Consider the following 12,342-nt stretch of genomic DNA (forward strand, 5'->3'; position numbering starts at 1 on the left):
GAGATCTTCAACCATCTCAACAACACTCAACCTACAGAGGCCTCTGCCTATTTCTGTTTCAAAACTCAAAGATAAGGATTATGTTATTATGAACTACTATGAATTGATATACATACAAGTGCTGAGAGCATCCACAGAAAGACTAGGAAAAATGCCCTTCTTCTGGAGCACGGAGCACGGAGTACTTAGGTATCAGAAAGTGACGGCTGAAGGTGGATCAAAAGTGACCTCATCACCAAGGTGCCAGGCCAAGACATTTTGCTGCCTGAGGTGGTATGCCATATGGCACCCACATGCACACATGGTAGGACCAACATTTTTAAAATTATTGCCGCAACATTCAGACAGTTCCTGCTTTAATCTATTCCTCCTAGATTCTTCCCTCTTGAGACATGGTAGGGCCAGTTCTGGAAAGTTAGTCAAAATCTGTCAGCTTCTGTCTACTGTCTACTGTGATTTCCAGATAAAGCTCAGTAAGGGGGGGGGGAGAGAGAGAGCACCTGGTAGATTGCCCGTTGGATACTGGACCCAATTATTCTCTTTGTGATGCCTGCCACACAGTGTCACAAATCACTCCATTTAAGTTAAGGCAGACTAATCAATCCCAAGCCGTTTTCATGTGATCAGGTCACCAAATGTGACATGAGGAAGTACGTGCAGACTGGGATTTTGCAAAGTACTTCGTGGAAATAAGAGCCATGATAATAAGTGGTGTAGGATGCAAGCGCTGGTGTGAGTGCAGCGCAAGTCATACGGTGGTGCAATAAGTTCAAGAAAATGATGCCTACGGGGACAGCTATATCACCCTACATTGAGCCCTGCCTTTATTCTTCACTTAATTTTTCAAAGAATTGTACTGTTCCCTTCATTCAGTGGATTCCAACAGATACCTTATCTACAACAGCCTGCAACCTAGACAAAAATATGTTCAATGGAGTCCCACCAACAACCACCAACAGAAGGTTTTTTAAAAAAAATGCCCTGCAGTGCTAAGGGAAGGGAACCATACACACAGACGGCTGTCAATCATACTGGGCCTGAAGTCCATATGTCGCAATGTAATGATCTTACCAGTTAATCTAATCCTGGATGCATTGGCTAGTTTCTAAAGAGAGAGGAGCCAGGTTTCAAGTCTTTGACCTGGCAGTAGAAGGCAGGGAATCTAAAATATGTACTCAGCTATTCCAACTGATACACACAGGACAAGTTTGTGATGTTTCATTTGTCCATATCTTGCACATTTCATTCATTCTTCCTGATACAAGAAGTGATGTACAAAACAGGGTACTACTCAACTGGTGCACAGATTATGCAACAGCATTGTGGTAAATTGCCATGATGAAGACCAACATCCCACATGTCTCTAAAATTTGATGTGTACACAACTGTGCAAATGAAACAAAAGTTTGGCTAGGACTTCTATTTACTTCTATTTACTTCAAGCATTTCTTCTATTTACTTCTATTTACTTCTATTTACTTCAAGCATTGTCTACACTTCCACCTATGTATTCAATAAACTTCTCGGTGGGCTTTTTCTTCTTCTTCTTCTTCTTTTTTTGCTAATGTGCATTCAATGGAGAATCACAGGAAGATGCAGGAAAATGTATGCAACAGAGGAAGGGAGGTGTAATCAAATGATGATACATGCAATAGAAGATCACAGATGCAGAGAACAAAAGACAATTATGCTCTGGAGCCAAGTGAGGATTCCCAGGTAAGATCCTCCCTCTATTGTGTGGGCAGGTAATCCCTCCCCTACCTGGCCTGGTCTCCTTAGCAACACTTCCCCCTGGTGGGATTGGACAACTGACTGAGGTAGGCGGAGACCTCCAGGTATCCCACCTGGGGGAAGGTGAAGCCAAGCCTATGTTGATGGAGCCGCTCCAGATCCAGGGGCTGCGCTTGTCCACGCAAAGGGCGCCCCCCATTTTATGCGGGGAGCGGTCATTATGCTTTCAGCAGTATAAACCCAAACTGCACAAATTATAAAAGGGACATCCTTCAGCATTGAATAACTATTATACATATTATTTCAGAACTCTGTTTCTCTGAAAGCTGACCAGAGTCAAAGCATCTTCTAGAAGCATTGTGAGTCTTCCTGATCTGACCTGGATTTTGTGACCAGGTCAGCACACCAGTTAAGGGACGGGGATGAAAGATACATACAGATTGAGGAAGGAGGAGAAGGACAAGCGCACTTCCCCTTGGAGCGCGCGTACATGGATAAATGCTGTTCTTCTGGCATTCCAGACATCTACTGATGCAAGCTGGCTCACATACATGCACCTTGAAAATGGCAGTGCCTGTTTTTCACCCACCCCAGCATACAGAGAAGCAGCTCACCCAAAGCATAATGCCACACTTCTAGACTAGGAAACAGGACATCTAGAACACACATTATTCCTTTTGAGTCTGCTGGAAAGGCACTACTAGCAATGCTGCCACCGCCATTCCCATCACAGCTGAACCAGAGACAAATGCGTAATGAGAGTTCACTTCTGAGATTTATAAACAACACATTTTAGCTTGGCTGCACCTCCTGCAGCCTACATACCAACATGGTAGTGCACTACGAAGCTCTAAAATCTGAAAAACCATGTTGTCCAGAAGTATGCAGAACAGTGGCACTAGTCTGTGATATGGGCAACATAGTGCAGCCGGCCATACATCGTCTCTACCACTGTGCACAAAAGCACAGTACGCTGTGGCATACAGGTAACTTCTCTCTTTGCAAATGTACCCTTATGAAACTCTGGTTTATCAGTTTTAGCCTTGTCTTTGGTCTAGGTTCAAGGACAAAGCAACAGCACCTCCTGGATGTGCCCCAGGGACGTAGAATCATATTAGGCAGTCCCGTGGTGTGGGGAATGCAACTCCGGCATACTGAGACGGGCTTGCTCGCTAGAACCTAAATGCAGCAGAACCCATCCTTCTACTCTCCACCATCTTGCATCAGTTATGAGCTGAAGGCCTCAGAAACTCAAGTTCCCACTAGAAGAGCCTGACTCTGGAAGGTAATATCCTTAAATCCAAACTCAACAAGCCAGAGCCTGACTTGAAGAGGATCGAAACATTCAGGGGAGATACGTTATATGTGTTCCACACCATGCCAAAACCCACACGAGAAAGCCTCCGACTTCAGCAAGAGAGATGTGAAGAAGTAGCTCTTCTGTGCACCCATGGATGTTGGTTTCCCAAACAGGTGGGTGAGGGCAGGGGGGACGGCATACAGGACCCACTTTTCTTGAAATGGGGCTGGGGGAGGAGGTTTCAGAAACTGCACGCTGAGGCTCTGAGAAGGGTCTGCTGCTGCTGCTCAATATCAAAAGTCCCACTGGGCATGAACAGGCCCTCTCTGCCTCACCTAAAGCAGCTTCTTGGATTCCATCCAGCACATGCTTTTCATAGCAGGCGCCGAGAGGGAACAAAAACCTGGGGGGTGGTGGTGGTGGTGGTGGGGAGCCGCAGCCACCTTCCCTGCCCCAAACTCCTTTACTATCAGACGTCTCCAAGTCCTCTCTCGTTGGCCCCTGCGAATGAGATTACCCTTCTTCTTGGTGGGCAATACAAACCCTTCCTTATCAGGATCCAGGGCGGAGGGAACTTAACTGTTGATTGTGTTTTCCCCCATGTCTCCCCCTCCTCTATGCAAGAAAAAAAATGCAGTACATTCCTTTATGCAGGTTTCCATAGAGTTAAACTGTTCCTATTTTTTTCCCCTTAAAGAGGTCAGCAAAAAGTCGTACAATAGGGGTCTCATGTGCGTGAACTGTGAAGGAATTTTTAAAAATTTCCCATGGTGGGGTTGGAGTGCAGCGGAAAAAAAGAAAGAAACTTGGGGGGAAAAGATAAATAAAGCAGACTAGGGACTTGGGGCGGGGGGTAATTTGTAAAGACGTCTTGCCTTCCAGATCCGACGCTGAAACATGCTATTCCCTCCCTCCACATTTCTTTCTTCTTTTTAATCAGAAGTTATATTTAAGCTTTTAATTGCTTCAGCCTTATTAAGCTGCTCCTTTTAAACAAGCGGTTGCATGTATTTCCCTGGCATAGGGAAATCCCTCCGACTGTAGGTTCATATTATTTAGACAAGCACTCTTTCAGAAGTAAATGCCATTCTTAGCATAGGGAAGTACTTTAGGTCTAAAGGGGTTAAGAAGGCCTCCCTTCCATTCAGAAACATGCAGGGGTCCCACCGTGGCAGTTCCAGCCTTAAAAGTCTTTCCAGCTTTTTTTCCCCCCTTGTAACAAATCTGTACGACTGCCACCAGGACATAAGAAGCGTGTGCCTGTCACAGAAATAGAGTTTACTTTTTCCAACTTGTTGTACAGAGGCAGGGTATAAATACAGCGAACTCTGGCTTGGACTGAGAGCCTTTTGCTTAAAATAAGGGGGCTCCTTCCCAAGACTTTTAATCCAACACGGTCCAGAGCAGACTACGCCATCGAGCAAGTTGGAAAAGGAAGCTTGCAGGAACTTAAAGAAAGCAGGTGTAGTTGGGGTACTTTGTTTTGTTTTTGCTTAATTTTTTTTAAAATCCAGGCACAGACACACCCAGATCCCAATCCAACTGTGGATATTTTATCTGGAGCTGTCCTGAAATGTCCTTTTTCACATTCTTTACTCGATGGATATGGATGCTGTCTGGAGAGAGCCTTATCCTATTGCTTCTGGAGGTCCCCCTCAGAGGCACTGCCTTGCCTCCAATACGGTACTCTCACGCTGGGATATGTCCAAATGATATGAATCCCAACCTCTGGGTTGACGCACAGAGCACCTGCAGGAGAGAATGCGACACTGACCTGGTAAGCGATGCACTTTTGTTTCTCCTCTTAAGTTTAAATTTAATTGCCTTCCTAAATATGATAGCGGCTGGGTGTGTTGATGCTTTGTTTACTATAGCAGAGCACATTAATTGTTAACAGTCCTTTCAAAACTAAACCAAACCCTGGCCAGCAAGAGAGGGATGTGTAAAAGGCATAGCCTCGCCTACTTGGATGCTAGTTCAGAGATCTGATTATCTGTTGGGCTGACAGCTCTCTAATTCCAGGCCAATTCCTGTGAAAGCTGAAGATGGAAATCAGTCCCGTTCTGTTGCAAAGTTAATCGTGTGAAGACACATGCTGAGCAATGCACACACGCACAGCAGGGATCCGTTTTTGACAATCACAACAGTGTCAAAAGCCAATCTGTGCCAAGGCAGCACATACCACAGGGCTTGCTGCAGGACTTTTCCCTTTGGCTGCCGTTCACTGTGTGTCCGTATTCATTGTGTCTTGCCTCGACAGGTGCATTTCAAGAATACTAGACACACACACACACGGGACTCCATGGTAATGCATACAACCACCATGCCAATCCCACCTATTTTTGAAGCCCACTTGCTTCTAAAGGCAGGAATTTAAATTGCCTCCGTAGGCACAGCATGGCCCTGACAGCACCTATTTTAAAGCCCAGCAGTGGCAGAAGAAATGACTCAGTAAAAATGACAGCTTGGGCAGGACCTCCTGCATAGCACTTCCAGATCCAAATGCAACTTGAGCTGGCAAGTGAGAAAAGGCTGCTCATCCAGCGGTCAGCGCTGCCAGCTCATTGTGGCATCCAGGCACCCACCTGTGCTCTTTCTGCATCACACACCTGCCTGGAATAATAGAGTGCACTTGCCATCACTGAGTTTGTGGTCTCTGTCAAATGCCGCTCTGAAAAGAATCCTTGCAGGATGCTGTGAAGTTTGTAGTGTACCAAGAGCAGCGAAAGCTTTCTCGGCACTCACATGCCAAAGAGGTATTGTTGCAGTGCAGTCACCTGTGTGACCTAGTAAAAGCAGCACTCCTGAATGAAGGATACATTTCAATTTGTGGATGGTCGCTTTTTGAAAGAGTGACTGAGCAACCTTTCCCCTCTTGCTTTTTGTTTTTGGTAAAGTAAAAACACGCTACAGCATGATGTGGCTCAGTTGGTTATAGAATGATGCTGATAACGGCAAGGTTGCAGGTTTGATCCTCGTATGGGACAGCTGCATATTCCTGCATTGCAGGGAGTTGGACCAGGTGACTCTATGACTCTATATGCACCTTAGTTGCTTTTTCACCCCCAAGGAGGAAAGTAACACGGCAGTTCTCATACAACTTCTGTCAAACAGATACATTCCCTCCAATGGCACTGATGCAAGAAGAAACACATTGCGGAAACTCCTAAGTCATTTGGAAGTGACCCCCAAGAGTCACTGAATTTCCATTCTATTCATGTTTCCAGAATATCTGGTTACAAAGGACAGTTCTGGTGACAAGCAGTGTGTCCCATTCCAGATTCCAAGCTGAGAACTTGAGAGGAGATATGACTGAAATGCTTTAGAACACACACACACAAATATTCTGCTGGTTAAATTGTGTCATTTATGAAATCAAGAGGTTGTGGTTGCGATCAAAGTAGATTACCAGGCCAATTTCTTCATTGATTCTTAAGCAATTGCTTGGAATAGGAAGATTTCTAGGGTACAGATGAAGCAGCATTAAATTCAAGAGCTGTACCCAAGAATCACCTGGGTGACTGTGCTTGATGGAGACCCTGTCATGCAATGTGCCTCTCAAATCACGCAGTCAGCTAAATGTCTAACTAAGGCGTACCCCACTTTCCATCAGCTACCCACAAGACACAAGGAAAACAATTGTCAATGATTCTCCCGCAAAGGCTTTGCAAAGTGTTTCAAAGAGTTTACTGGCCCCAAACCAAATAATCAAAAACCTCCTCACTATAAATAAATTTGAATGTGCCATCTGCAGACCCTGTCCCTCAGCCCAATTAAAACACTGTCGATATATTACATGGTGCACATGCACAAGCCACATTTCATACCTGAAGTTCCAGTGGAATTTAGAGAGCTAGGGCATAAACCCAGCCCCCAAAACAATATGCAATTCCAGTTAAAAGAAAGAAACAGAAAGATTGAAATGGATGTTTGTGCTGCCATTGAATTCAATGGGATTCATTTGTGCCTTTCTTGTGCACAATGGGACAGTCTACCTTGGGGTCCCTTCCAAATCCACAATTCTATGAACATTCTAAGCACCAATATTCTGCATCAGTTGTAGTTCTTGAGTGCTCTTCAAAGGCAGCCCACCTACAGATTCACAGAGCTGGAAGGCCGTATGGACATCCTGTAGTCCAACTTAATGCTCAGTGCAGAAGTTACAATACAGGATGCATCTAAAGCATCCCTGAGAGATAACCATGCAAGCTCTTTTTCCTTTTCTTTTTAATGATAATAATAAAACACTCCAGAGGCAGACTGTCCCATTGTCAAGAACAGGCTGAACTCTTATTGCCAAATTGGCTTTCCTATTGGCCAAAGCCCCAAAGCATCTCTGTCTTGTCTCAGCTCTTTAGCTCACTTGCAGCTCATCACAATCCCATAAACAGATTGCAGATTTCCATTGCTTCCCTGGCATCAGATGGAAAGGAGAGAGAGGGTGCAGTGTAATCTGCAAATTTAACTCCAAATCCCTGGATGATTCCAGCTGCCATACTAAACAGCATGGAGGCAACAAGGGCAAAGCTGTGCCTTCCTGTAAGCCAGGGGTGTGGCTCTGCTTTTCACCACCCTTGAGTGTTTTTACCAGGCTAAAATGCATAATGCTTCTTGATACTAATGACATTTCCCAAAAAAGTAAATGCCAGGTGCTGAAGAGAGGGGATGGGCTGATAGTCATTTGCCCTGCAGCATATGGGGAGGTCTAAGTCATCCCTCTTTGCTGTGGTCTCAGTAAAATTCATCCCCCACCCCGAAATGGCAATTGACATTTGAGCAGGAACCTCCCAATTTACTGCTCTGAGGACAAACTCTCCACACTTATCACCCTATCAGATGAGCCTAAACCCAACAATATAACTGATTGATAATCTCAATCGGTTCGGGACCTTTCTATTCTCCTACAGGAGCCTTGGAGCTAGAACAATAAGAGGCCACTCACGGATGTTCATGAATGACAGGCCAGAAAGCTGTCATGACTCAGCCAACAAGGAGCATATGTGGTTGGCTTGCAGGAAGTTCTGGAAACATCCCCTCAAGAAGCAAACCACTTTGTTCAAGTGGCTAAAGCACCCCTCGATCTAGATTACATCATGAAAAGAAGGTTTGAGGAATAACTAGGGCTTACAAGGCCATAGCTCTGTGTAGGTCCTGTAGGATAAAGAAGAATTTTTGTAAGATGCACTCAGGCCATGATCCTTCGCATGCGAGTAAATCCCTCTGCTCACAACAAGACTCAAAGTGAGACATGCAAAGGGTTACGCCGGTGTAAAGAAGTGAGCAATGCCAAAACGGAAGTGGGAGTGCAAGAAGAGACACCACAACAGAATCGCCACTCCAGATGGCCTGGTGAAAAATGATTCCTCAATCCCTGATGACAGCTATAAGTATTCCCAGAACAACCACTGGGATTTCCCAAGACAATTTTTTTTTTAAAACAGCACAAGCCTATCTATGTTTACTCTAAAGTAAGTTCTACTAGGAGGGTTAGAAACTTACTTGATAAATAGTTAAGAGTCTGGGCTGTGGGCTGAGATTCTGGGGAACGTGATATTTTGAAATATCAAAATATCCTTTCAAAATGCCTAATATTAGGTGATCCTAATACTCTACAAATTTGACATCTCTCTTAAGAAGCAGTATAATCTACTTGGGGATTCCAATTAATTTACAAAGATTTTGTCACCGTGGTCTTATTTTTTCTTTGTCTTAGGAATGCGAGACCTTTGAGAAGTGCTGTCCTAATGTCTGCGGAACAAGGAGCTGTGTTGCAGCTCGGTACATGGATGTGAGAGGGAAGAAAGGACCTGTTGGGATGCCCAAAGAGGCAACGTGTGACCGTTTCATGTGCATTCAGCAAGGTTCAGAGTGCGACATCTGGGATGGGCAGCCTGTTTGCAAATGCAAAGATAGGTGTGAAAAAGAGCCGAGTTTTACTTGCGCATCTGATGGCCTCACCTATTACAACAAATGCTACATGGATGCAGAAGCATGTACCAAAAGCATTACACTCAACGTGGTGACTTGTCGCTACCACCTTACATGGCCAAACACCAGCCCTATCCCGCCGGAGACCACAGCTCGCCCCACTACTGCCTACTTAGAGACAACCATCACTGACATCCTTCCACCTGTACTAGTCAACAACCCAGCCCATCAGTCTGTCTACGTAGGTGAGACTGTTAGCTTTCTTTGCGATGTCACTGGACGACCCAAGCCAGAAATCACTTGGGAGAAGCAGACCGAGAGTAACGAGAAAATCATCATGAGGCCCAACCACGTCCGAGGGAACATCGTGGTCACAAACATTGCCCAGCTGGTCATCTACAACACCCAGCTACAAGATGCAGGCATGTACACTTGCACTGCCAAAAACCTTGGTGGGATTCTCAAGGCAGATTTCCCACTGTCGGTCCTCAAAGGAGAAGCTACGTCAATGGAAGAAGCCCAGAACAAAACCCACTTTCCAACGGACGAGTGTCTGAAGCAGCCGGACAGTGAAGACTGTGGGGAGGAGCAAACCCGATGGTACTACGACGCCAAGAAAAACAACTGCTTCACTTTCATCTACGGAAACTGCAACAGCAACCTGAACCACTTTGAGACCTATGAAAACTGCATGCTGACTTGCATGAATGGGCCGATCAACATCTGCAACTTGCCAGCCCTCCAAGGCCTCTGCAAAGCCTACGAGCCCCGGTGGGCGTACAACAGCTTGACGAAACAATGCCAGTCTTTCATATACGGAGGCTGCGGAGGCAACGAGAATAACTTTGAAAGCAGAGAGGCCTGCGAAGAGATGTGCCCTTTCCCTAGGAACATGCACTGCAAAGCCTGCAAGGCTTGCAAACCCCGCCAAAAGCTGGTGACGAGCTTCTGCAAAAGCGATTTTGTTATTCTTGGCCGCGTCACCGAACTGACGGAGGACCAGGACTCGGGACACGCGCTGGTGACCGTGGAGGAGATTTTAAAGGACGAGAAAATGGGGCTGAAATTCTTGGGGAGGGAGCCTCTGGAAATCACCCTTTTAAACATGAACTGGAGCTGCCCGTGCCCCAACATAACTGCAGCGGGTGGTCAGCTCATCATCATGGGCGACGTCCACAACGGAATGGCTGTTTTGCAGCCAGACAGCTTTGTGGGGGCCTCCAGCATCCGGCGTGTTCGGAAGCTCCGTGAGGTCATCCACAAGAAAACCTGTGAGCTATTAAAAGAGTTCTCAGGACTGCACTAATACCCTGCTTGTATCTTGTCAGCTTTCCAGATTCCTGTATTATATAGTGCTAACAAAAAAGGTAGGCTAGCCTGGAAACTTTTTTTTTTTTTTTAAAGAAAATATCTCTGCTGATTGATGTTATGTATTACACAGAAGCTGTATATTAATTCATTAATCATGTGTAGTAATGAGGCAGTAGCCTTTTGGAGGGGAGGCAAGCACTTAAAATAGCAGCAAACCGCTATTAGCAGATTTGAAAATGTATCTGCCTGGAAACGACCCCAGCAATTGTCGCACAATACCAACGCAGCTTTAACCGCGAAAGACCAAATCTGTAGCATTCTGTTTGGTTCAGACCTAAATCAACCTAACGATCATTGTTCTCGTTTGGAGTACAGAGACCTGTGTGAAAACCAGCTGAAATGTATCACAAACATTTAAGTAGGCTGTAAGAGAGAGAGAGAAAGTGTACATTATTGTCTATAGTTATGATAATTATACCAGTTAAACCAATCCATCGCAGAATGTGTTGTTATCTGAAATGCAAGCCAGAGGGAAAGAGATGCAAATTTAATAGGAATTTCAGATTTCTGCAGACTGTGTCTGATCAAGCCAAACTCACACTGAAGTAATTTCAGTGCCTTCTGCCAGACAATGACCACAAGCAGCCTAGGGGCAAAACCGAACACAGGACCTGACTCATTGCACCTTCCTACACAAAAATTAAAAAATAAATAATGAATGCTCCACGTTTAACAGGGAAGGTCCTCTGATATAGGTGGGAGACACACACACACACAGGCTGGGAGCCTCAATGGCACCCCTCTGGAGGCTTGGCAAGCCAAAAACCTGTAACTACGACTCTGGCTAATGGTTTCTAGGGTGTTTACCATGTTAATTGTCACATTAATTCACTTATTACAGTGCAACTGTATGACGTCTATCAGACTGCAGAAAACCCAATTTTATTTCCAAAAGATTTATAGAGATGGAAAGGGGCTTTGTAGGCCACCAAGTCCTAACCCATACTTGCATGCATAGAATCCAAAGCTTTGGCATCCCCCCACAGATGGCTGCCCAAAGAACTCCAATGAGGGAGAATGCCCATCTCCAGTAATTGGTTCAATTGTCAATCTACTCTCGCTGCTGAAAGGTTTCTCCTTATGTTCAGCCAAACAATATTCTCTTGAACTGAAGCCCATTACATCTAGTTCTGCCTTCTGGGGCAGCAAAGAACTAGTCTTTGCTCTCTTCTTCGGGATGGACTTCCAGGTATTGAAGAGTGCTTTCATCCCCCCATCAGTCCTAGCATACCTTTGCTCACAGGACATTTTCCATACTCCTCCTGACTTGTATTTGCTGCCCTCCTCTGACCATTCCCGTTTTTCTATATCCTTCTTAAATCGTCATATACCAAACTGGCCACAGTACTTTAGATGACATCTGAATAAAGTGAAACTATTAGGTCTCCTGATAGCTTGGAAACCATGGCTTTATCAATGCAGCCTAAAATCACATTAGTCTTTTTTGCAGCTGCACAATACTGCAGACTCACGTTCATCTTGTGATGAACAGCAATTCTGTGGTCTTGTTTTTACACGCACTACTCCCAAGATGGGTATTCTCTATTCTATACCTGTGCATTTGATTTGGGGTTGGGGATGTAAAACATTACATGTGTGTCTGCTGAATTTAATTGTGTTACTTTCACCCCCATTTTCTGTTTTGTCAAGGTTATTATTATTATTATTATTATTATTATTACTATTTTGAGGTTATTAGCTACTCCTTCCAGATCTGAATGAGCTGCAAATCGTTCCAGCCTGGAGAGCTATGCTGCAAAATTCAAAGTCTTATGAATTTCAAAGGATGGATATGTTTCTGTTCACACCTTGTTTTGGAAAGTGTAATTATGTATAAAATATGAACTAAATCTTAATTTCTCCCCCTTATCCCCTACGACTCAGCTATAGCAAGTAGGAAGCCAATCAAGATTGGTAAACTCTCATCAGTTAATGAGTGTTAATCAGGCTAAATGTCTAAATTTACTTTTAGCGTGGTTAGTTTGCATTGGGGTTAACCAGCTTTAACTGCC

At 44.7% G+C, this 12,342-nt stretch overlaps 1 protein-coding gene across 2 annotated transcripts; it reads left to right on the forward strand.

Moving 5' to 3' along the window:
- Nucleotides 1–1,608: 1,608 nt before the first annotated feature.
- On the forward strand, nucleotides 1,609–10,760 carry WFIKKN2 (WAP, follistatin/kazal, immunoglobulin, kunitz and netrin domain containing 2). Of its 2 annotated transcripts, XM_083430045.1 has the most exons (3): nucleotides 1,609–1,716; nucleotides 4,546–4,808; nucleotides 8,745–10,760. In XM_083430045.1, the coding sequence occupies exons 2-3, from the start codon at nucleotides 4,605–4,607 to the stop codon at nucleotides 10,263–10,265; spliced, it is 1,725 nt and encodes a 574-aa protein (XP_083286171.1). In that variant the 5' UTR covers nucleotides 1,609–1,716; nucleotides 4,546–4,604; the 3' UTR covers nucleotides 10,266–10,760. The 2 variants fall into 2 exon arrangements, with proteins under 2 accessions (XP_083286171.1, XP_083286170.1); XM_083430044.1 differs by lacking the exon at nucleotides 1,609–1,716 and having other exon boundaries at nucleotides 4,171–4,808.
- Nucleotides 10,761–12,342: the final 1,582 nt, after the last annotated feature.

This window comes from Podarcis tiliguerta (assembly GCF_965153285.1).
Source record: "Podarcis tiliguerta genome assembly, chromosome: 2".
Taxonomy (NCBI): Eukaryota; Metazoa; Chordata; class Lepidosauria; order Squamata; family Lacertidae; genus Podarcis; species Podarcis tiliguerta.

Coding starts and splice junctions, on each gene's coding strand:
- WFIKKN2 (XM_083430045.1), top strand. CDS start 4,605: ATGTCCTTTTTCACATTCTTTACTCGATGGATATGGATGCTGTCTGGA. Junction 4,809..8,744: donor GAGAATGCGACACTGACCTG/GTAAGCGATGCA, acceptor TCTTTGTCTTAG/GAATGCGAGACCTTTGAGAA.